Source organism: Aulostomus chinensis, chromosome 8 (genome assembly GCF_037954235.1).
Source record: "Aulostomus chinensis isolate RoL2024-O1b breed Wild chromosome 8, RoL_Achi_v1.0, whole genome shotgun sequence".
In the NCBI taxonomy this organism is placed as follows: Eukaryota; Metazoa; Chordata; class Actinopteri; order Syngnathiformes; family Aulostomidae; genus Aulostomus; species Aulostomus chinensis.
Window position 1 is genome coordinate 30,382,174 of NC_141327.1, and position 25,618 is coordinate 30,407,791.

At 50.8% G+C, this 25,618-nt stretch overlaps 1 protein-coding gene and 1 long non-coding RNA gene across 5 annotated transcripts in view; both read right to left on the minus strand.

Moving 5' to 3' along the window:
* The window catches only part of akt3b (v-akt murine thymoma viral oncogene homolog 3b), a 24,861-nt gene extending 14,376 nt beyond the window's left edge, over positions 1-10,485 (minus strand). For 3 of the 4 annotated variants that reach the window (XR_015117669.1, XR_015117668.1, XM_086212401.1), the window contains exons 1-2: positions 10,175-10,485; positions 6,157-6,587 (exon numbers count right to left, since the gene is read on the minus strand). Coding sequence is in view for 2 of the 4 variants with exons in the window: in XM_086212401.1 (XP_086068527.1) it covers positions 6,157-6,202 (46 nt within the window). In the remaining 2 variants the exon portion in view is untranslated. Of the gene's footprint in view, positions 1-6,156; positions 6,588-9,239; positions 9,667-10,174 lie in introns of those variants that run through there. The other variant, XM_086212402.1, reaches the window with a different exon arrangement.
* Positions 10,486-13,964: 3,479 nt separating this feature from the next.
* LOC147258063 (uncharacterized) lies at positions 13,965-25,236 on the minus strand. The gene is made up of 3 exons (XR_015117670.1): positions 22,639-25,236; positions 16,780-19,348; positions 13,965-16,480 (listed from the first exon to the last, which is right to left on the minus strand). It is a non-coding gene; the product is annotated as an uncharacterized LOC147258063 (long non-coding RNA).
* Between the last annotated feature and the right edge of the window lie 382 nt (positions 25,237-25,618).

Sequence of the window (25,618 nt, forward strand, 5' to 3'; positions counted from 1 at the left end):
ACCTCAGGCCCCCAGACTGTCTGCAAGACTAAATTGAGGGATAAAAAGTCTCATTGTATCTAAGCACATTTCATGATTGAGGCCCAATGTGTTGTTGGTAAAAATGAAAACGAGCACCAAGAATTCATATTACTTGTGACAACTTCTACAACATTCAGAACCTCCATCTGTCCGAGATGCGCTAATGAGTAAATATGAAGAGAGCCTGGGAGCTGTGTAGGAGAGCAACGTTCTACCAGCTCCTCTTCAGAGTCAAAAAGTGGCCTCTCCTTTTATTTTATTTTTCATCAGTTGGAGCTTCACAGTTGCTGTAAATGTGTGGGAGGACTAAAAATAAGATGTCACGACAAGTCATAAACAGCCACGTAATTCTTTGATGTTTTAATATTCAATAGATACTCAAATACTGAATCATGATGAATCCCTGCTCCTGATCCCCTGTCAGTTGACACTCGCTGAACAGTCACCTTTCTGGGTGGTGCTTCTCCACAAACCCACACCCTGACTGGTGCAGCACCTGCATGTTCATGGCCTTGAACGTTACGATCCGATACAAACGTTTCTCCACATTTACACTACAGACTCAAGCTTGACACAGTTTTCAAACACGTCAAAGGGATATCATATCTATTTCTGTTGTAGTTTGCAGGGACCCTGATCCTGAACCTGTGTGAGCAGCTGAGAGCAGGTTCTCTGAGAACGAAGTACCAGAGCTCACAGAGGTGCAAGAAACAATCCAGGGACTGGTGGTGCCGGAGAGGAAGGAACCGAGTGTTAGGTCATCCTCTGTATGCTCATAGAGGCCGAGAGAAACTTCCCCTGGCCTGCCACACACACACACACACAAGCAACTGTGGCTCAGACTGAATCCTGCCGTCTGAACAAGTAAGCAACTATTGGGGGGGGCGTGTCCCCATGGGCGTTTCCACTGGGTCACGTCGGGTCAGTTTGGCCCCGTGTCCACCGGCCCCAACAAGGTACAAACCGTTACCATTTTGGTCCCTGCTCTGCTGGGGTCCAAGTGAGCCGAGCGGTGACTAGAATGTGAGGTAAACACATTCTAGTCACATTCAGCTGGGAGAGCCAATGGTTGTCTGTCTCTATGTGTTGGCCCTGCCATGGACTGGAGACCTGTCCAGGGGGAAGGCTGCTGGGATAGGCTCCACCCCCACCACCCTCAACAGGAGAAGAGGGGGAACATGGAGGGATGGAGGGATGGAGCAGCAGGCATCACGCTGCTTCCATGTCCTCCGTTGTTGACAAATTACACCAGGGAACTCACGGCCAGTGTGTCCACCCACGCTGACATGGTACCAGTGCTAGAGGGAACGAACCCGTACCGAGCCGACCCAAGCCGAAGTGAGCCACTGGAAACGCACCCTAACACACATTCACACATATCAACAGATTTGAAGCACAATACTGTTCCATGTCACATGTTCAGTCTGAAGCGCTGCCCCACCTAACCCTCAGGTCAGGTGACCAACCAGGGCTCACAAAAGACACAAACCTGAAAAGACACAAAGTGCAACTTCATGAACCTCTGCAGGAGCAGCAGTAACATTCCCATGGCAACTGCTGCGGAAAGCATGAAGTGGACGACACCATTGACCGGTGATAGCAAGACCCTGGGTCAGGATACACAATCAAACGCTGTGGTTCACTCATTGAATAATTATCAAGATCCCAGAACGAGCTCCTGCTTCCAGACTGATGTCCCCTCACCTCCCGACCACAGGAGACGGAGCACAGACAGCAGAGCAGTCGCAGGGGTGAGGAGGACGGGGGGGCGGGGGGCGGGGGGCGGGGGGCGGGGGGGACACAGCCTTTATTTCCTGCAGCAGAGCCCAAGGAGCTGCTCTGGTAGGAGGGTAGAGCACATGCGTGTGTGTGTGTGTCCACTCACTGATGTGTTTATGAGCAACAATGAAACTCTAAGAATCAGAGGGCAAAGACACTGTAATATTTGCTAATCAAACATGTAGTATTTACTTTTTCCAAATGTATGTGTACGTTTTCAAAACTTCAAAACCTAGAAACGACCGTGGACGCCATCGCCTTGGTGAGCAGAGGAAGAGTTTCTCTTCTGTCCCCTCCCAAACATGCAGGTAGAGGCTCAACCAGTCGGGGGAAGCAGCGTCTGCTGCTGGTTACCAACTCATCGTTAGCTTCAGCCCATCAAACACGTTCATCCGGCTTCTGTGTTCACCTCAATACTGATCAGAGTTGTTGGAGTCACTACATGATAATAATAATAATAATAATAATAATATCATGTACATTGTTTCATTATGTTAACATGATCAAATATGAATACTTCATCTCATCCATTGATACCTCACCACATTAGCGTATTTTGGCTTTCAAATACTCACAAATATGTGTCGTCTTTATCCTGATGCAGGATCAATGATCAGCTGACACACAGACTTGAGATAAAAACAAACAGTTGAGCACCACTGAGAATCAATGTGGAATCACAAGCGTTCTAGTTACTGACTCCTCTTCTTCTCCCCTCATCCCAGATCCTGGTGCTGCTGGAGGAGGCTCCAGACCTGAAGAGGCTCCAGCTGCCACCCTTGGCATCAGTATTAGTATTAGTGCTTGTAGTATTTATATCAGTACTCTCAGTACTCTACTAGTATTAGCATCAGTCCTCTGTTTGCGAGCACTTAAATGCTAATATTGTGCTGGAGTAACCTGGAGATGTGATTGTTGGAAGCTAGTTGTTGTTGATGTTTGCCATCTTTCTCCTTCCAGCCTGTCCACGTCCCCGTCTGTCTGTCCCTCTCTTTTTTGTCTCTGTCTCTCTTCCATCTTTGTCCCTGTCCTCCGTCTCTCTCTCCCTCCAGCAGGCCACTACGAGGGAGGTTCTACACCTGCTCTACCAGGAGGGAGGTTCTCCTCCTGCTCTACCAGGAGGGAGGTTCTACTCCTGCTCTACCAGGAGGGAGGTTCTACTCCTGCTCTACTAGGAGGGAGGTTCTAGACCTGCCCTACTAGGAGGGAGGTTCTACACCTGCCCTACGAGGAGGGAGGTTCTACACCTGCTCTACTAGGAGGGAGGTTCTACACCCGCTCTACTAGGAGGGAGGTTCTACTCCTGCTCTAGTAGGAGGGAGGTTCTCCACCTGCTCTACTAGGAAGGAGGTTCTACTCCTGCTCCACTAGGAGGGAGGTTCTACACCTGCTCTACTAGGAGGGAGGTTCTACACCTGCTCTACCAGGAGGGAGGTTCTACATCTGCTCCACTAGGAGGGAGGTTCTACACCTGCTCTACCAGGAGGGAGGTTTTCCTCCTGCTCTACCAGGAGGGAGGTTCTCCTCCTGCTCTACCAGGAGGGAGGTTCTACTCCTGCTCTACCAGGAGGGAGGTTCTACTCCTGCTCTACTAGGAGAGAGGTTCTACTCCTGCTCTACTAGGAGGGAGGTTCTACACCCGCTCTACTAGGAGGGAGATTCTACACCTGCTCTAGTAGGAGGGAGGTTCTCCACCTGCTCTACTAGGAAGGAGGTTCTACTCCTGCTCCACTAGGAGGGAGGTTCTACACCTGCTCTACTAGGAGGGAGGTTCTACACCTGCTCTACTAGGAGGGAGGTTCTACATCTGCTCCACTAGGAGGGAGGTTCTACACCTGCTCTACCAGGAGGGAGGTTCTACTCCTGCTCTACTAGGAGGGAGGTTCTACTCCTGCTCTACTAGGAGGGAGGTTCTACTCCTGCTCTACTAGGAGGGAGGTTCAACTCCTGCTCTACTAGGAGGGAGGTTCAACTCCTGCTCTACTATGAGAGAGGTTCTACACCTGCTCTACTAGGAGGGAGGTTCTCCACCTGCTCCAGTAGTAGGGAGGTTCTACTCCTGCTCCACTAGGAGGGAGGCAGCAGGAACGGATGCAGGGATTTGGAGACACAGAAAACTGACTGGACTTGTTAGTTTGTTTCCATCTCCCCTCAAATTGTGAGCAGATCCCTGACCCTCCGTCTGCATCAAGGAGACCTGGATCCTACCAGACTACCTGGAGAGGTGGTGACCAGATGTTTCTGGAAAGTTTAGCTGCTGTTAGCAACAGTCTCCATTAGTTTCAAGCTAAACATAAGTGGCTGGTTCTTCCTGCATTCTGGAGACACAAAGAAGTGATGCAGGAGTGAGAAGCACCTTAGTGAGCTGGAGACTAACCAGTGAGTACGTGACCGATGACATACACTTCATGGGTGAAGTACCAGTATCTTGATGTCTGCTCAGTCTCATCTACGGCTGCAGAGGCACTGAAAAGTATCCACCATTTCCTCCTCCACTTTAAATCTTCAATGTGAAACTTTTTAATTCTCCTTGAAACAACAGTTGAATGTTTATTAGGAAGCATTTGTTCATCCAGGAACTCCTCTGTTGTGACTCCTGCAAATGCAACTGCTAACACTGGTGAGACGCTGCCTACCGGGAGCCAGACATGTTTTCTAAAACTGCTCATCATTCCACAAAAATCTCATCCTGCTGCAACCCCAGTCACGCTAAATTCATCTGCTATGGTGCCAGTTCAATGATCAAGACTGCATCTCCCATGATGCCTCACTAGTGCCCAAATCCAGCACAGCGGCGCAGACTCAGACTCTCTCATTTATTTCAATGGGGATAGTGCATGATGTCACACTGCGGTGGCCAATCACATAAGATCAGACTGGAAGATGCTTTCTGCTGTTTCCCAGGCAACAGACAGAGGCAGAGAGAGGGAGAGAGAGAGAGAGTGACTGATTGCTGTCGTCTGGTTGAAGTCTCCACAGAAAAAAAAGGGAGCAATTTATTTCAGTTTGGGTCCATTTGTTTGAAGGTTTTGTGTGTGTGTGTGTGTGGGGGGGGGGGGGGGCAAGGTCATCAACATAAGAGAGCCCACTCTCAGCTCAGTCGATCACAGGTAAACCCCCCGAAACCTCCTCTAACGCCCCGTAATAGTGAGGCCGACGCCAGCGTAGCGCTGCACTACATTCAGTCACCCTCACAGTGGCATCACCGCATGTGTGATGTCATACTACAACTTCCTGCCTGATTGACCAGAAACTCACAAAAGACACAGATCTCATTCCAGGGGCTCGAGAGGTCACATGCAACCCAGCAATCACAATCATTCACTCTCAGACCCTGAGTCAATAAGTGGGCGGAGCTCCACTATCAACCATAAACATGGAGGACTAAACTTCTATGACCTTTAGGGCGCTTTCTCACCAACCTCGTTTGGTCCGGACTTTCGGACATTCCAGATAGTCTGGAGCAAATTGACAGATGTGAAAGCTCCACCGGACCACGGTCCGGACTAAGGACAGAGTCTTTGGTCCTGCCTCAGGAGGTGGTCTCGGTCCGGATTATCCTGGTCCATAGTTCGCTGCTGTGTAATGTGAAAGCATTTTTTGGACTGTCGGACCAAAAGCAGGATACACGTCATATTCAAACGTCTCGTCCCCGCCGAAAAAACATAAACAAAGCAAAGATGAGCCATGGTAATACTTGGGGGGGGGGGGGGTTTAAGTATTTCATTCAGATGTGGTCAGAGGACGAAATAAAAAATGAACTGGAGGAGACCCACCGGAACTCAGGGATGTTTCGTGTTTTTCCGGAGAGGCTTGCAGTCTTCGCCTCCTTGCCTGTCTGCGTCGAAATATCAAGCGCACCGTAAGGACGTTATTAATTTGCTGACATCGCACTGATCTGGCGTATTGGGACTGTCGTAGTTGTTGTTGATGTTGGAGGCGCAGCCAAAGTCGTGCGAGGGCAACAAAGTGAATCCGCAGATCCATGGTTGATGGTAACTTCTTTGCTGCGACCAAAAGAAATACACCGCCAGAGCACTTCCGATGCGGTAACGTCAGACGCACGCTCATCCACAAGCCAATCAATGACAGGCGCAGACCTTGCAGTTAATGGCGTCATGACGTAGGTCGCTCCTTTGGTCCGCTTTCATAACAGCAGTGAGAAAGCGAACTTTACTGGACCCTATGAAAACAATGGAACCACAACAACAAAAAGTCCGGACCTTGGACCGGACCACTAGGTGAGAAAGCGCCCTCAGTCACCACTTTGAGTATGAACCTGCATCCCCGCCCTCCACGCTGCCGTGACTACGGTGACCACAAACCCATCACCTCTTCAGTGTGTGTGCGCCTCACCTCTTTTCTGGACCCAGCCTTCCTTGACAACGTTCTGGTCGCTCATGGTGGCTTCTCCTGGTCACCAGTCCTCCCAGTTCTCCCAGTGTGATGACTGAAGGAGTGGTTGTTGGGAGGGGTAGCAGGACAGTGAGCGTCTGCCAGACCACTTGACCTCCACCCAACCTCGGCCCAGTCCTGCAGGCCTCAGATCCTTTCTCTCGTCCCACAGTCACGTTCCGTTTCCTCCTCCTCGCTCTCCTGCCTCACCTGACTTTCTCCCGCTGTCTTGGCTTTCTCTCCTCCTTCTCGTCTTCCTCACCTCCTTGGCGTTTTCCTCCCCTCTCCCTCCCTCCTTCTGTCCCTCTTGTTTTCTTCACACTCTCAGTCACTCAGGCTTCTTCTTCTTCTTCTTCTTCTTCAGTGCTCAGGCACTCCAGCCGTGAGTCAGCCTGGAAGGAAACAGAGGCAGAGAAAGGAGAGAAAGGAGGAAGAAGGAAAAAAAAGCACAGAGCAGGTCAGTGTATAGTTTCCTTCAAGCAGCAGGCGGACGATCATTGTTTGCTGCCTGAACACACTTCCTGCCTCCTTCCACCTTTCCTACCTCCAGCTTTCATTTCCTCACCTCCTCCCACCCTCCACTCTAAACTCCTTCACCAACTCTCCGACTTCCTCTTCTCATTCCTTCCATCATCTTGAATAAGTTCTTCTCATCTCTCTCAACATCCATCTTCCCTTGTTTCCTTCCTTGCCTCCTTCTTTCACTTTCTTCCATGTCTCCCTCACCCTGTTCTCCCCTCAACGGACTCCTCTTTAGGTTTGTCTTTAATTTCAGTCTTCTTCCGTTATTCCATCTCCCCTTTTCTCCCTCCTCTTCCATCCCCATGTTCACCTCCACCCCTCCGTCTCATTTCACCTTGAGCTCCTCCTCTGTTCTTCAGGCAGACCGGCCCACAGCTGAGCACCTTGCCTGTTACTGCCGAACATCTGAAACTCACTTCAGTTGCAACAGAAACCATCACTCATCCACCCATCCACCAATCCATCCATCATCCAACCATCCATCATCCACCCATCCATCATCCACCAATCCATCCACCAATCCATCCATCCACCAATCCATCCACCAATCCATCCATCATCCATCCATCCACCCATCCATCATCCACCCATCACTCATCCACCAATCCATCCATCATCCACCCATCCATCCATCCATCCATCCACCCATCATCCAACCATCCATCATCCACCCATCCATCCATCATCCCTCCATCCATCCATCATCCATCCATCCTCCATCTTCTCCCTGTTCTCCTGTTGAGGGTGGTGGGGGTGGAGCCTATCCCAGCAGCCTTCCCCCCTGGACAGGTCACCAGTCCATGGCAGGGCCAACACATAGAGACAGACAACCATTGGCTCTCCCAGCCACGCCTACGGTCAATTTAGAGTCTGGATTAACCTGGTCCCTCTTGATGTCTTTGGACTGTGGAGGAAGCTGGAGTACCAGAGAGAACCCAGCAGGAACAGGGAGAACATGGAGACTCACCCAGAAAGACCCCGTGCTGCAGCCGGGGCTCCACCCACAACCTTCTTGATGGGGGCCACAGGGAGGACCACTGCTCCACCCACAACCTTCTTGCTGGGGGCCACAGGGAGGACCACTGCTCCACCGGGCTGCCCCATCAATCACTAAAAACTCTTATAAAATATTCAAAACACAGTCCCAAACATGTACCTGAGATCCAGGCTGGGTATCAGCAGGGACCAGCCTAGACTAAATATTACATCCCTGTAAAACGGCGAGAAGTATTAATACTCCAACTTGCTGTATATCAGCTTGGTGCTGATATTGGAAACGACGGACCAATATGCTCAAAACGCTTTCCACTGAATTCATGCTAATGATATTAGCAAAGTTGCACAGGTGAACCCTGCTGCCATAGCGACCACATTCCTCACAAGTTTCAGGACGCGACGGCACGCCACGGGGAGGCAGCAGGAGCTGACGCACTGCTGAGTTTCCAGGTTGGACTCACTTTCATGTTTCTGTCATCAGCTCGGGAGGAAATAACGTACTACAACTCTTACGGAAGATCACCATGACGTTTGCCGTTTATCTGAAGAGGAGTGAAGCGACGATTCCTTCACAACCCAATTTCACGCATCGATCAATCAAACAAGATTCTCAAACTCTTCTCAACAGAAAAACTGACATTCCTGGTTTCTTCAGTCAGGCTGATTTCACAAAACCCTCCGTTTGAGTGTCTATGAGCTGTCTTCATTAGTGGGAGGGCGCGCGCGCGCACACACACACACCTGTCAAACGAAGGGGTCCAGCTAGGAGGTGGGGTCATAAAAAGCTGTAAATACTTTCCACGTTGTCACAAACGTTCCAAACATTCTGACAGGAAATGATTTTTTCAGGCGATAAATGAAGAGAACCTGACTCAGCACCCCTGCCTGTCTCTCTCTCTGTCTCCCTCTCAGCATCACTCTGTCTCTCTCCCCATCTCTATCTCTGGCTGTCTCACTCCATCTCTCTCTCTCAATTCAATTCAATTTAAAAGGCTTGATTGACATGGGAAACATACGTTAAGATTGTCAAAGCAAGTTTTACATTTAAAAATTCTCTCTCTGTCTCTGGCAACACACGCGTCTCATCTCTCTCCGTCCGTCAGGGTCCCAACCTGATCCAACACTGACTTCAGTGAGTGGAACCGACCCAGTCAGTGGTACCACGACTGGGGAAGGCGGCGCTACACTAGCAGGTGACTTCAGCAGGCTTGGCTGAGAGGCAGCAGGGCTCAGCAGGTACAGCAGCGTACCGGGTCTGGGGTTCAATTCCAGCCTTGGCATCCTGATGTTCCTGGATCAGTGAGCTGACCAGGAGCAGCTCTGATGTCACAGAGCTGAAGAATGACAGTCAGCAAGTTCTAACGGATTTTCTAGATCTGGAGATGAGGAACAGGTCAGGACTCAGAACCCTTTTAACGGGTTCTCCTGTTGTTCTTCTCCTGGAGCGGTGAACAGTGAGGTAGGCGCTGGTAGAACTTCCAGGTTTACAGACTACTACTACTCGCGTGATGGACGTCACGTTCTACCTGCGAACTCAGAAGATGTCTGCGGTCCTGAGCTTCTGGAGGTCTGGCACAGCCTGGATCAGCTGATCCAGGACATCTCCATCACCGAGGACCTCCAGCTGGACTCAACCTGCTGACAACAAACAGCAGCGGCCTCACGGGCCGCGACCGGCCGTGATCGGTTCTTCCGCTGCACACAAACAAACCAACACGGCAACAACAGCTTTTGTTTCAAGGGCGTGTGGTGTCATTATCCGTTACATAACCACATCCGCTGGCGAGCTCCGGTAGATTTTAGTGGCCGAGACGAGAGTCAATGTCCGGCAGCGGCTCTTGCCGATCGGAGGAAGACCGGAGAGACCGGAGAGACCAAGCCCGCCGGTCAGGGCGGCTGAGAGGGGCAGGCCGGCCTGCGGTGGCTCGGATGGAGGATGCGGGCTAGCCAGGGATGCTAGCGGGGTGGTGGTGGTGGTGGTGTGTGTGTGTGTGTGTGTGTGTGTGTGTGTGTGTGTGTGTGTGAGGGGGGGGGGGGGTGCTAACGTTAGCCGGCGAGCAGCGGGACGGTCGCTGGTGCAGCTGGAGCCCAGCAGCTCCGCCGCTCGCGGCTCGTTGAAGGAGATGTTGCGTTAATGGAGGCTTGGGGGGGGGGGGCTGCTAGCGGGAGGGGGCGCGGTGTCGTCCATCACGGAGATGGGCCGAGGCCAGACGGTGCCGTTACCGCCACCCCCCCACCCCCCCTCCCCCGTTAGCAGCATCCCAGTGGCGGCACCGCATCCCTCCTGGACCCGCAAACGTCGAAGCCCGCTAACGGCAGCTAGCTAGCTAGCATGCTAACCTCCGGGATCGAGACAAACCCCGCGCCCCCCCCCCCCCCCCGCGCCCCCGCGCCCCCTCCGTGTCAACCCCGAGCAACAAACCCCTGGAAGCCGTCGATCACGCAATATCAGTGGATTCACCTGGTCGTGGGAGAGCGGCCGGGACGCCCCCTCCTCCCCCCCCTCCTCGACGGGCACTGAAGCATCCGACGGTCCCTCAGCGGTGAAAACCGGAGGACGGCGACAGATCCATGGCCGCGGGTAGCGTGTCCGACGTTGGAGGGCGAGTAGCGGCTGCGTGTGTCCCGGACGGACAGATAGAGACTGCGGCGGAGGACAGACGGACCCGAGCGGCTCCGGATCCTCCAGTTGGTCCGCCAGGAAACCTCTCTCCGCTTCGAGTCGGGTCGGCGCGTCACGACGAGCTAGATCTGACTGGGAACACTCCTGCTGCTGCGTTCAGGGACGGTGGGACACGCGGGAGTCGCCCGCCCCACCAGACGCGGGTTTAGGGGAACTTCATGAAAGGTTCCGTCTGGACGTAGAGCGGGACGCGGGGGTCGCGTGCTCGCCGTGGAATGATTCACACATTCCCCCTTAGAATGAACTAAATGTCTTGTTTTGCGAAGCCCATCTCTTTATTCTTGACTTTGAAGCCCAAAAACCCTGACAGAAACGGACCCCTGACCACCAATAATCACCAATAATCACCGATCACAGCTCCTAACTACGCAGCTCTGTTCTTATATCTAACAGCAACACTCCATGGAGCTACAAACAGTAAATGACTCTGAATATTAATATAATTAAAATCATTCATGGCCAAATACTCGATGAGCGGATGATTAAATTCATTGTCTTAATTGTTATTATTAGTGGTGCTTTTGCTGTCCTCACTAGAAACTTTGTCGCTATATTAAAGGTCTGGAGTGATGAAGAAGGTTCTTGGTGGTTGGGTGTCACATGGATTCTCAGCTCAGATGGAAACACGTGACTGTAACCAGGGTTCCTCCCAAGCTGCGCGTCGTTGTTGGCTGCTGACACCCGCATACAGCCGCCGGCTGCGGTCTCTCCACCGCCTCCTGCATGCCGGCTGCTCAACGCCGGCAATGGGAGGCTTTACCGAGAGCCCCTGAATGCAGCATTTGTCTCCTCATGGCATCCAGGGCTTTTGTTGGTCCCCGGCTTTTGTTGTCTCCCCTCCTACCTCGTCAATCTGATCAGGATCCACGAGTCCACGTCCACGGCCCCTGGAGCGTCTCAGCCGCAGCCCAACACGAGCGGACCACATCGACATGTTCACATCCATCCGACTTTATACTTTTGTTAATTGACTTGAGCGCACTAAAATGAGTAGCACCCAGTCTGCTCCCCTCCCTCCCTCTCTCCCCAGTGAATGGGTGCTTTGTTAGAGGAACCTGGTCCTGGTGGGCCGGGCTGCAGGCCTCCAGACGGGCTGTACTCATCAATTAAAATCTGGTTCCGCGTTTAAATGATGCAGATGCTGGTCAGCCTGAGCCAGCAGCTGCAGTCCCTCATGGACACATGAATCAGTGGATAAAGAAGCACGAAACTCCAGGTCGCTGTGGCCCCAGTGACTTATTACCTTGATATTTTCTGAGGTTTTCCACTTTTTATGTCTTATTCAATACAAAAATGGTTGGTTTAGGTTTCATCACAGCGAGCACGTGCCATTATTACTCACTGGCTGACAAACATAAAAGCAACGGCGCAGATTCATCTGAACTACTGATTCCAATAGTCAAGCTAGCATTTTAAGATTCATAAACAATTCATAAAAACATGAAAATAACATCTTCAAATCTTTAAATCATCTTTAAATAAATTAGTCAATTATCTTATGTTTACAAAAGTGTATCTTTTTAAACAACTGTTATATTTCTTCTCCTTCAGTCAGTTATATATTTATGATTTATTTCAGCTTATTGGAATAATCCAGCCTGTCGTGGTTCTGTCAGCCTCACATCCCACGCTGGACGCCCCCTTCCAACCCCCTCCCATCCACACTGGTATCAACCCTCAAACTTTGACCTTTGACCTGGCATGTAGAGTCCTCAGAAGTCATGATGACCTGGTTGTTCCAGATTGTGTTTCTGGTGTCAGTTCACCCTGATGACAGTGTTGAGTGTCTGTCTGAAGAGAGGAGGACGACATGATCCTCGCATCTCTCCGGTCTCATCATCTCATCCATGCAGGTGAGCAGTGGTTGGGTTGCTGTCCTCCGTCTGCAGGGGAATCTGAACACGTTCCTTCTGGAGAGCTGATATCTGACCTCCATCACAGCACACTGGCTTCTCTGTCCAAGGTCAAAATGAACTTGTACTCTTCGTCTTCAACTGTCACAGTCAGTTCGTTGTCAATTGCTACCTTCAAGTCCTGGAAAAATGGCAGGTAACATTCTGCAGATGTCATAGCCTTCACCATGGTATGGACTGAAGAATACGATATTACAGGTAGACGTCCCTGCTCCTCCTCAGTTTCTCCACCTGAACTCTTATCACCTGCTTCTCCAGACCTGGTCTTGGTATTGACCTGGACTCGGTGGAGGCTCGTGGTCCCTGATGGCTGGACCCGGTGTCTGGTGAGGCTGCATGAGTTCAGAGAGTCTCATGGCTCCAGACGATGCGAGGAACTGAGAACAGTCATGTATGTTCCACATACGTCGGGATGAAAACGTGAACTGTTGCTGAGGATAAACGTGCTGATTGGCTGCTGCTGATGAGCCTCATTCGCCACACGTTCTGCCAGGGAACAGGTTCCTACTGAGCCCTCAGCGGTGTCACAGACAGGAAGAACCCACCTGACATCTGCGCGTGCCTCTGTCAATCATGCCGCCTTGTAAAGAATTTAATCCAAAGGAGAAGCACGACAGACGTCTGGGGGAGGAGTTACAGATGGCCCTTGACTTCCTGTTGGTGGTCATGAGGCTAAACTGTCCTATAGTGTACAAGATTACAAGAACCTTTCATGAATGACGCCAAATTGCCATAATTACATAAGACCTTAATAATCAGGGTTTTATGCACTGAGATTTTCCTCACATTTATGGAGTAAGAATTTGAGGAAGCTGTCAGTCCACTCTGAAAACATGCTAGTCTGCTATTTACTGATGGAGCTGACGTCCTAGAACAAATCAGTCAAGGATCTTCAGCTGCTGGGAACCACACACCTGATTTCAGGTAACTGATTTCCAGGTTTTAGAACTCACTACTGTAGCTCTTCATCTGTTTCCTATGTTAATGTTACCTTGCTGCTTTCAACACAGTCGGACATCGCTGCTCTCAGCTGATGCGCCACCCCCCTGTGGTTTGTATGATGGGTCGTTGTCGTCATCATTGTCGTTGTCCTCCTCTTATCCGGTGGGTCCGGGTCGGGGGGGCAGCAGCCTCAGCAAGGAAGCCCAGACTGTCCTCTCCCAACCACGTCCACCAGCTCTTCCGGGGGAATCCCGAGGCGTTCCCAGGCCAGCTGAGAGGTATAATCCCTCCAGCGTGTCCTGGGTCGGCCCTGAGGCCTCCTCCTGATCAGACATACCTGAACACCTCCTGAGGGAGGCGTCCTCACCAGATGCCTGAACCACCTCCACTGACTCCTCTACCTGGAGGAGCAGCAGCTCTACTCTGAGTCCCTCCTGAAGGACTGAGCTCCTCACCCTGTCTCTAAGGGAGAGCCCAGCCTCCCTGAGGAGGAAACTCATTTCAGCCGCTTGTATTCAGGATCTTGTTCTTTCAGTCATTACCCAGAGCTCATGACCACAGGTGAGGGTTGGAACCTAGATTGACAGGTAAATCGAGAGCCTCACCTTTTGGCTGAGCTCCCTCTTCACCACAATGGACTGGTTTAGCACCCCCATCACTGTGGACGCCGCCCACCCCCCCATCCACCTGTCAATCCCCCGCTCCATCCTACCCTCACTCGTGAACAAGACCCCGGGACACTTAAACTCCTCCACCTGAGGCAGGACCTCCCCCCGACGTGGAGTGGGCAGGCCATGGACCATGGCCTCAGACTTGGAGGTGCTGATTCTCATCATGTAAGATGGGTCTGTTGTCCAAACCTACAAACTGCACCTTTGAGAGACTGTTCTGATCGAGCAGTGCTAACCAATCAGCAGCAAACATATACGTAACCCAAATGTACAAGGCTGCATATTCCAAGAATGATGAAGCATAAATCCAGAGGAAACACCACGAAACAGCCAGGCTGAAGCACTGAGTTCATGAGAACATATGTCACAAATGACTGGTCGCCTTCTTGTATGTTGTATGACAGTTGGATAAAAATGGCGCCTGGGAGTCAATTCAGACTTGGTTCATATGATCATTGTCTCCTGTTTACTTGTTCACTTTCATTCAACACAAACTTTTTGTTTCATCTCTTTCAGAGCAGCGCGTCACGGAAGGGATGTACATGGAGTTTACCTGGGACAGCTGGGCAGAGTCCATGTTGCTCACTCAAGGGATTGTGGGTAAGAGCATGGGTGGGCACTTTAGCTGGATCTTTCCATGACAGAAAAACACAGTGATATTTTTACCTGAGTGGTTTGAATGTGTTCACAGGCACTGAATAAAAGCTGAAGGGTGTTTGTTTGGTCCCAGTCATTCAAGAGCCTCTCAAGACACAGAAAAGGCTAATTACCAAATATTTTACCAGGAAAGTGAGTAAAACACCTTCCTCATTGATTTGTTTTGACACAGCTGGTTTCAAACTGTTCCTTTCTACATGCGTTTCAGAAGTTATGACTATGGACAGTTTGAGTTCAGCAGGACTCCAGTCATTTCATACGCCAATTGGACATAAGCACAGATGTCCCAGTCTGTCCAACAGGCTCCTCAGTCTCAGGACAGCCAGCGGAGAGACCACCACCAAAGTTATGATGTCTGCGCCCTCCGACCTCACCTCAGCAGTGCTGTCCTGCCTCAACAGCGCCCCCAACAGACAGCCTACAAGCCGAAGTTCAGTGGGTTCCTTTCGTGAAATAACAGCCTTCATACATCATGAGAGGAAAGGAAAGTCGTTCCTGCTACGTGTCTGATTCTACCACTACAACGTCTCCTCATGTTAAACTGGTATTCATCACCAAGGTTACACAACCCTCCTGGTATTAATGCAGGCAGAGACGGAGCTACGCTAACACTTCCCACCCACTACCAGTCACTGTGCTAAGCTAACTAGCCTGGCTCTCTGAGGGAAGACACAAATAAGAGTATTTTCCACAAAGTTCCTTAACATGAACTCCAGTAATAAATGATTTCTATGCACATTCTGTAACTGTTAATTAAAGTGAGTTAAAGAATGTAATCTATTTATCTCATGTTCATTTGTTTTATTTTTAGATTTTTGTGTAAACTTGAAGTATTTTTGCATTTATTTTTCACCATGCTCAATATTGGCCAGATTCCATTTAGCTGCTGGAGTTACAGTTCCTGGGTACATGTTTCATCTGACAGTCCTGTGCTTTACTGGTACACTTGAATAAAACACTTGTTAACATCATTACTGGATTTCCTACTGGGAAACTGGTCAAAATCTCCACCATGAAAAAGGCTTTAGTGGGCCAAAGAAGAACCCATCGCCTCCAGGATGGTCGTGTCTACTTGACCTGATCGTGTAAGAACTCTTTGTTCAGGTTGGTTGGAAAGCAGACACATCTGATCCTGCTGTTTCAGATTTGTGTTGTTTCACAGCAAAACTGGTTCAATTTGTAGTTTAAGAGGTTTTAAAAAGTTGATTCATGTAGGAAAAAGCATTCTGCAGTGACCTTAGTGAACCCTAAGAGGGGTTTATCTGAAAGTGAGACAGACTCTCACCCATAAATATTGGCAAATTATCCAATGATGGAAGGGGGAAGAAGAATTCAGATCCTTCTCGTAAGTTAGTAGCAACACCAACACCATGATGGTAAAAGTGGTGACCGATGCAGCTCAGACGGTTACTTCTGTTGTGGTCTGGTGATACGTAAATAAACTTGAAGTGAACTTCCATTTGCAAACAGCTGGTGAGGACCTGAGACCTGGACCGTGGTACCAGAGTCAAGATGAGGCAGGAACATATATAAAACTCCCAGTTCTACTCCACCAGGCCCTGTAGTTATCCAGTCTCATGGCTCCAGGTTTGGGCCAGTTTGACTCCTCTGGGCAGGAGAACACACGTGAAGTTTGTAATACTCATAAGATCGCTGGTTACATGTTGACCCCAGTGACCTTTAGACCCAACGAGAATACAAGAGGCTTTAGGAATGACAACATCCCTCCATGTAACAGACGAGCTGGTGGAGACTGAGACTTCAGGTCCACTTCCTCTCACCCGACACTCTGAGTCGTGTCTCTGCGGTTTTGTTGGTGCTGGTATCTGATCTGCTGCAAATGTCATGTTCAGGTGCTCGTTGGCAAGGGTGCAGATCTCATTTCTAGATTCCCCTCATTCCTTCAAGGAAATGGAACAAAAGAACAAGTACATTTAGATATGTTGAAATGGGTTACAAGAGAATGACAGGTTGGTCCACATGTCCAAGTCCAGGTATATCAACCCGGACCTGAAGGCTCAGAGACAAACTTCCGATGAGCAACGGGGCTCTGCGTACGTGGTGAGTTCCCTCTTTCCTTTATCGCCTTCTGTCCAAAGGGTTTATCAAGTTTAACTCTGCAAATGACTACCAACTGTAACAACAACAAGGTCAATTTCTGGATTAAATTAATAAACTTGAGGGTGTTTCTTAAAATAACCTTTAACAGAATCAGAATCTGGATCTGCTGGATTACGATGACCAGTTTTAGACAGAAACTATCCCTCCATGTTCTCCCTCTCCACCTGTTCGGGGGGGGGGGGGGTGGAGCCTATCCCAGCAGCCTTCCCCCTGGACAGGTCACCAGTCCATGGCAGGGCCAACACATAGAGACAGACAACCATTGGCTCTCCCAGCCACGCCTACGGTCAATTTAGAGTCTGGATTAACCTGGTCCCTCTTGATGTCTTTGGACTAGTGGACTCATCAATAGTATATAAGTACTTAAATAGACCTGTAAAAACACATAGAGTTAAAAATAGACAAATCTTGTTAAAACCAAAAGTGTTTTTTTACTTCACAAAAAATTCTGTGAATTTTTCAGAATATTTAATAAATAGTTTATTTTGGGGAGGTGACAATGGTTTCTGATTATGTAGGATCCCTCATGATTTAAGGTACACGAGACAACAATTTTGAGAAGACAATTTAAAATTAAAATACATCCACAGAGTGTTTAGAAAAGTGCAGAACAAAAGTCTAAATTCACCTTAAATAAATATTATAGAGGTGAAATAAGTGTTAAAGAATTTCAAGATGTTGCTAATATTTAGCTTCCAGATGGTTGAGGGTCTCTGGGCCAGCAGTGTGAGCAGGCTGGTGTCCAGTGTACCAGGTGTACCAGGTGTACCAGGTGTGTCTCTGACCAGGAGCTCAGGAGCTGCAGGTGCTGATTAACCAGAGGAACGTCTGAGAAACGTGAGGTTTCGTTCCGTTAGCGTCTCAAATACTGTCGGACCAACAAAGCAGTAACACGAGGGTCAGAACTGGTTCAGCAGCTCTACACTGGTCTGGGCTGGAGGACCACAGGCTGAACAGCCGTGCTGCGGGGGCCACTTTCTGATGGACAGCTAAGCTAACGGTTGCTAATGGACAAGTTGCAATTGCTCAAGTTAGCAACTTTAGCCTCTAACAGGTTTATGTTGTTACTGTTAGGGAGGGCCATCATCACCGTGGTGACGAGGTCGACCACATGACTTGTCCGTCTTATTCCTGCTATTCCACTTTGGAACACGTGGTTAGTTGAGTCGACCTGGTAACCAGGAGACTGTATGAGTGCAGCAGGAGGGAGGGAGACACCTGCTGGCCAGGAAGTGGAGGTGCTCAACACTGCACCTTGAATTATTTTCACATAAATGCAGCAGGCGGTTGAGTGACAGTGTAGGACGTCACTTTGCAAGATCATGTGACAGAAACAAAAGAGGTCAGAGACGGGACACAGAGGAAACTCTCAGGTGTATGCTGTCCCACCAGAAGCTGCTGACATGAAGGTGGGTCTGCTGGTGGCGCTGCCTGTGGGGGTTCTGGTGCCCAGCCTGTACCAGGGCCGAGTCGTGTCCAGGTGTGAACTGAAGGAAAAGCTCAGAGAGGCCATGGTTCTGCCCCGGAACCTGCATGGGTTCAAGGAGAGACCCCTGAATGCAGGTGACTGTTACCTGCCGGTTTGAAACACCTGCTCATGTTCTCTGCCAGAACGTGTAACTAGAACATGCAAACACATTGTTCAGTTCTTCATAAGTAGAAGAGTTTAAGTGTTTTCACTGTTAGGGTTGATAAGACGATGGTGATGAGGACAAACGACGATGAAGTGTGTGTACTCGTGTTTTGAAGGTACAATGTGATCAAATGTCACACTCCTGAGACAATGAAGGAAGAAGTTTGTCCTCCAGAAAGATGTTCCCATCTGTTCAAAGTAAAACATCAGATTGACGTTCTGAAGTCGGTCTGAAGTCAAATGAGGCTAAAATCTCCCTTTGTGTGATATTGAACGTACGCAAGTTCACAGCTCGCGTACGTTCAATGTCTGCTCTGCGTGAACGTGACCAGTCTCTCCTGACGTCCACTCACTCATTCACTCTCAGGAGGAAAACAGTGCGACCAAAATTGAGCTTCAAGCTAATTTCTACATCATAAACATTCGCAACCCGAGGGACATTCAGCTCGTCGCATCAACACGTTTGAAGCTTCCACGTCATCGTCGCTGTTTGGACCCAACAGACTGAATGAGCAGGTACGAATGAAAATGAGACCGTTAGCTTCCTGTCAGATGAGGACGCCAGACGTCCAGGGACACTGAGCCCATGTCTCTGGACCAGTCAGGGAATTAACATGCTAATAATTGACAAAATTTCACACAAATGTCAAATTGCCGGAAAGTCAGTGGCGTTTGCAATCCAAAAGGTCAAAGGTCAACTTCAGTGTGACATCATAATTTTGAGTAAAAGTCACTTTTCTCTGAAAGATAAATACAAACTAAAACACGTGGTTCTGTGCTCCTTCACAGTAGCGCTGAACCACGAGAGTCCTCGTCAGTTCGTTCTGGTCTCCAGTCAAAGTGATCATCCTGCTGGATCGGGGAGACCTGGATCAGATGGCCAGACAACCTGGAGAGTTAGTAAACAGATGTTTCTGGACAGTTTAGCTGCTGGTAGCTCTGAATGAAGCCATGATGAACCTGGAACAGCTGGAGCCACGACAGACATCCAACAAGCAGCAGTTCTTCTGTAGGTCTGCAAACAAAACAACACGCAACGCGTTTTAAAACTTTAGCGTGACTGCGGGGCGCTAGCAGATGTAGCATCACCACGACTGAGGGTGTGGCTGAGGCATAGCTCCTGTTAGCCTCAGCAGTTCATTCACTCAACACCGCATCTGAGGGATGAGTAGAGGCACCGCTAACACTGTGCTATCTGAACTAGTAGGGTTTCACAAGAGCAGTAGCAACAGTCGTAATCGTAGCAATTAGAAACTGCAACTTCCCAGGCCTGCACATTCCTCTTCACTTGCAGTCAAATCTGTCCTGTAGAAGGTTTGTTTTTTTACATCTGATGAATCTACACCTCACAATGCAACGTTTGTAGTTTCAGGAAGTTGATCATCACCATCGAAAACTTTCCTCTGAAAGCCAGAGGACGCGTTCTGCTGCTCCCTCTGCTATTGTTCCGTGTAACGCGATAGCTGTGCTCAGAGGCGCTCTGAAAAAATAAATGTCTCCTGGTGACAGGACCAGAACAAAGTGTAGCACCTTGTCTGGTTTTTAGTGTCACAGCTGGGTCTTCACAACAAGGCGTGACCCACAGATGAGAAAAGACGTTTTCAGGGACGTGGATCATTTTCCTCCCAACCTCCTTTGAGCTCAGAAACCCAAACCTAAGTGTGAGATTCTGCACATTGTGCCCTGTGATAGGGTGTTTCTAGGTGTCAAGGGAGCAGCCTTTATTTGCAGGCTGTCTCTGGTTCGCTGCTGGGGACTCCAGACGGTATAAATACGGATGTGGGGAGATGCATGTGTCACATCACCAGCGCCACCACAGCCAGGAGTGGAGATGAGAGGGCTCGCACCGCTGCTGCTGCTGCTGCTGCTCTCCGGCCTCGCCGAGGGGCTGCTCACATCCAAATGTGACCTGGCGGACGAGCTGATGAAGACGATCCGCAGCTTGCCAGAGAAGGTGCAGCAGAAGGGACTGACGGCAGAGAACCTGGTGGCCAAGAGTGAGTACTTCTGAACACTTCCGAAGTAGCTTGATAGAAAATCAGAGAGTGGGACGAGAGCATGAACCTGCTCAGGAGGAGGGGCAGACCCGAAGCTCACACTCAGGCTGGCGCTCCAGCACACGAACTGCTCCGGCTTACACAACCATTCTCACCACAATGAGGAGACACTTCCCCAAAACCTGGGTACAAGTACTCACTCACAGGAGTCTTGAGGTCTCTCAGGTCTTTCTCCCTCTTGCATTACTTCTTTACAACTCCAGCAATGTCTGCTTAGCTTAACATGGCTGTTTTTATCCAGCACTGTAGCAGGAGGCTAATCTCCCTCCCTGCCGGCGACGGCGAGCAGCTGCCGATCAGGAGGAGGTTCTCCTCCTCTCCTCTCCTCTCCTCTCCTCTCCTCCCTGCACATTTTTGGAACTGTCACTACCACTACTTGTTGCACTTTGTAGTTTGGCCTTGGTGTCTCGCAGTCTCTCTGTGTTTCCACAGATCCACCAGAGCCCCAACCGCCACCTGCATCGCCCCCCCCCCCTCTTATTCCCTACTGTTACACTGGCCTGCGCTCCCCTTCCATGAACCAGTCTGCCATCCAGTCCCCCATCAAGCTGGCTTGCTCTCCCTGCCTCCCCTTCCATGAACCAGTCTGCCATCCAGTCCCCCATCAAGCTGGCTTGCTCTCCCTGCCTCCCCTCCCATGAACCAGTCTACCATCCAGTCCCCCATCAAGCTGGCTTGCTCTCCCTGCCTCCCCTCCCATGAACCAGTCTGCCATCCAGTCCCCCATCAAGCTGGCTTGCTCTCCCTGCCTCCCCTTCCATGAACCAGTCTACCATCCAGTCCCCCATCAAGCTGGCTTGCTCTCCCTGCCTCCCCTCCCATGAACCAGTCTACCATCCAGTCCCCCATCAAGCTGGCTTGCTCTCCCTGCCTCCCCTCCCATGAACCAGTCTACCATCCAGTCCCCCATCAAGCTGGCTTGCTCTCCCTGCCTCCCCTCCCATGAACCAGTCTACCATCCAGTCCCCCATCAAGCTGGCTTGCTCTCCCTGCCTCCCCTCCCATGAACCAGTCTACCATCCAGTCCCCCATCAAGCTGGCTTGCTCTCCCTGCCTCCCCTCCCATGAACCAGTCTACCATCCAGTCCTCCATCAAGCTGGCTTGCTCTCCCTGCCTCCCCTTCCATGAACCAGTCTACCATCCAGTCCCCCATCAAGCTGGCTTGCTCTCCCTGCCTCCCCTCCCATGAACCAGTCTACCATCCAGTCCTCCATCAAGCTGGCTTGCTCTCCCTGCCTCCCCTCCCATGAACCAGTTTGCCATCCAGTCCCCCATCAAGCTGGCTTGCTCTCCCTGCCTCCCCTCCCATGAACCAGTCTACCATCCAGTCCCCCATCAAGCTGGCTTGCTCTCCCTGCCTCCCCTCCCATGAACCAGTCTACCATCCAGTCCCCCATCAAGCTGGCTTGCTCTCCCTGCCTCCCCTCCCATGAACCAGTCTACCATCCAGTCCCCCATCAAGCTGGCTTGCTCTCCCTGCCTCCCCTCCCATGAACCAGTCTACCATCCAGTCCCCCATCAAGCTGGCTTGCTCTCCCTGCCTCCCCTTCCATGAACCAGTCTACCATCCAGTCCCCCATCAAGCTGGCTTGCTCTCCCTGCCTCCCCTCCCATGAACCAGTCTACCATCCAGTCCCCCATCAAGCTGGCTTGCTCTCCCTGCCTCCCCTCCCATGAACCAGTCTACCATCCAGTCCCCCATCAAGCTGGCTTGCTCTCCCTGCCTCCCCTCCCATGAACCAGTCTACCATCCAGTCCCCCATCAAGCTGGCTTGCTCTCCCTGCCTCCCCTTCCAGAAGCTTCCTTCTTCTACTGTTATTAACATTTCCATGTTTCCTCCATTCTGTGTTATAAACTCTTTTCTTCTCTGTACCAACATCTCCTGCACGTCTGTCCCTCCTGGGTGAGGGATCCTCCTCCCCTCCTCACCCTGAGGTTTCTCCCATTTTTCCCTGTTCAAGGTTTTCTATGGAGTTTCTCCTCAGTCGATGTGAGGCTCTGAGGGCAGAGGATGTTGTTATGATGCCATGAAGCCTGGAGACAAACTGGTGGGGAAAACAGGCCACAAAGAAAACTGCCTTGCCTTGCCTGGAGACCCCCTCTCACTCCAGGAACTCAACCAGGTGATAAAGTAACAAGACAGAAATATCTGCTGTCACTGGAAACTGTTCCTTGCTATACTACTGCAGTACTACCATCATTACGACCCTGTGAGTGCGTTCAGTTCCTGTTCAGGCGCTCCTCACCTTGTGACACCAGTGTGTTGAGTGTGTCTGGATGGGAGCGTGTGTGTGACTGCTCGGTTGCTTCTCGCCTCTTCTCAGTCGTCTGTCACGTGGAGCTGGCGTCAGGGTTCAACACCAGCGCCATCGACCGGCTGAGCCTGAGCACGCCAGAGCCCGTTCCGCACAGGAGGAGGCGGGAGACTCACTTGGCAGGCCTGTTCAGCCTCGCGGAGCACCACTTCAACCTAACCACCATCAGGCCGCGGCAACGGCGCCAGGCTGAGGCACCTCCAGTCCAGGGGGAGCAGGTGTGGACCCTCTACGGCCTCTTCCAGCTCTCCAACCACCTGGTCTGCAGTGACGGCGTCACTCCTTCTCCCAACATCTGTCAAACTGACTGCAACAGTGAGTTCAGATTTCAGACCGGCTGTGAAAGAACCGTTCGCCTGTCCTCCAGTGGAACCCTCAGGCCATTCCTACAGTAACCAGATCGTTCTCGTTCTCTCTGCAGACCTGATTGATGACATCATCAGTGATGACATCAGCTGCCTCTTCAAGATCCTCCTCAACCTTGTGTAAGTTTGTGTTTGACTTTCTCAGTGTGATCACACGAGCATCACTGCTGCTCCAACTGCACATTTCAAATCTGTTAGCTGCCAAAGATTTCACACCAGCAGAACCCAAGAACGTCCTGAGAACAGCAGCGCCGCTGCAGCACTGCTCCTCACTCACGGGTCACAGCAGCCACACAGCGCTCAGCTCACTAGAAGTGTTTTAGGTAAAGCTTCCGCCACGGTAGAGTCAGGAACTCCATGATTCCTGCTCAGGCTGGTCTCAAGCAGCACAGGATCGTTGGGATCTGGAGATCTGCTTCCCTCTCTGCTTGACTGAGGAGGAAATGACCTCTGCTCCCCCTCTGGGTCTTTCTGCAGTGACAACGGCTTCAGTTCAGCACACCTGGAGGAGTTCAAGAGAATGTGAGTTCCGTCTGAACACAGAATAGAGGCTCACTGCATGATCCGAGGGTCCAGGGCAGGCGTGGTGATGGTGTCTTCGGTGTTCCCTCAGGGTCTGGCTCATCTTCCCTCCGGAGTGTCTGAAGAGCCAAGCCTCCGAGGACTTGGCTGAGTGTCCCTGACCTGAAGCCACCATGGACATCGGGAACGTGCCGGGAGCGAGCGACCCGTCAAACCAGCTGTTTATGACTGAAATGTTTCTGAGATATAAAATAATAAAGGCATATCTTATCATGTCTATAATCCAGAATAAAATCCCTCCCGCAGCAGTTTGTGATGAAGCAAACTCCCGTCCGGAACGACCTGCGGGAGCTTCTTCGCGTCAGCAGCGCATTCAGGGACGCTGATCTGCTCCTGAAGGCTCGCGGTGACGCTTCCGAACGCTGCACACCAGCAGCCGCCATCTTTACCACGAGTGACTCACGTCGTCCGGCAGCTCCGCCACAGACGCCTGGCCAGCGGTCCATCGGCGCCGGTCCAAGAGAAAATGCGTTCAGGTTCACGCAGACGTGTGCAGGCTGCCGCCGCCTCCCGGCAGCCAGAACCAGCACGTCAGGCGTGGTTGTTGTGACGGCGCTCCACCACTAGAGGTCGTTCCTGAATCTTGCAACTCAAGTACTACATGTATTTCCACTTCGTACTGCATAATCGGGTCCTCAGTACTCCTCGTAAATCTTGAATACACACGGAATGGCAAACTCAACAACACTCTTGTTTCATCCTGTAACACTTTAATTCTTCAATTCAAAACCCAGCTTCATTCAAAGCACAGAGGTAGAAGAACTCGGCCTGAAAGTATCAGTACTCCGACGGAGACTCTGTACTCTGATTCAACTTTATGGAAGCAGTACTTGACTCTTGCTGCTCAGCAAGATGGAACCTTGCTAGTCGTTAGTTCAGTCCCGTGAGGGTTCGTGTTCTAGGAGGGGAACTGTAGGTTCTTGAGGTTGAAGGAGGTTCCACGTGACACCATGCGGGGGGTTTGACCAGGTGAGCAGCTCCACATCCGGTATGAGGTGGAGTCCGTTTGTCACTGTACAACGCCAGTCTGTGGACGCTCACCGGAGAAGAAGGTGTTTTCCTACGGGACTTCTCGGTGGACCCACAGTCGCCCTCCAGCCAAGAACCACCGAACCAGAACGCCTCCGCTCATCGCGCACAAAAAGACGAACGTCTCTTACGCGCGTCCACGAGGCCTCGAGGTCTTTAGCGTGTGAAAAACCTCTGGAGATTGAGTCCAAATCCAGAACATCTGGATCAATGACGCGAGGCAGGTTCATGAATTGATTTTGCAACTCTAGAGGGCAGCAGAGGACGGGGACGAGCTGCCGTCACGAGCAGTCAGCGGTTTCGTAACTCGTGTAGTTTCAGCTGATGAGCCGGTACCGGCTCCCCTCCAGCTCTGGTTCGGTGGGTCCTTGACTTCGCTCATGTTGAGACGAGGAAGGGATTGTGATCTGATCAATTTCCGATCAAAAACCAAGCTGGAGTGTCGATGCACCTGCGCATGCCCAGCATGCCTGGGGAAAGAGGGCGGAGTCTCGTCAAGGTTCCTCACTTTGAGGTAACTGGCCGTTGACACGTAGGCCATTTTTGCCTTCAGGTTGGAGAAGATAAGGACTCCATGATGCAGGGTTGACACAGATTCCGAGTTCCATCGTCCCAATCAAGTCTCTGTTGTCTTCAGGGCAACACAATCAGCTGATTGAGTCCAGCAGCGCTCACGTGAGCACGTGAGCGCAGGCTCATCCTGCTGACAAAGTTTCCTGGTAGAAAATTATAGTAAAATCCCATTTAAAATGGTGTGTTCAAATAAACACGTCAGCCCATCCTCAAACAGAAGTGTGTGTGTTTCACGTGTGTTCGCAGACGCGTGCGCGGGTTTGGACGGAGGTCTGGATCAGTGAATGGATGATGCTTCAGAGAACCGGACGCGTGTTGAAACGTCACTCATTACATCAGGGGTGGGCACCCATGTGCCATGG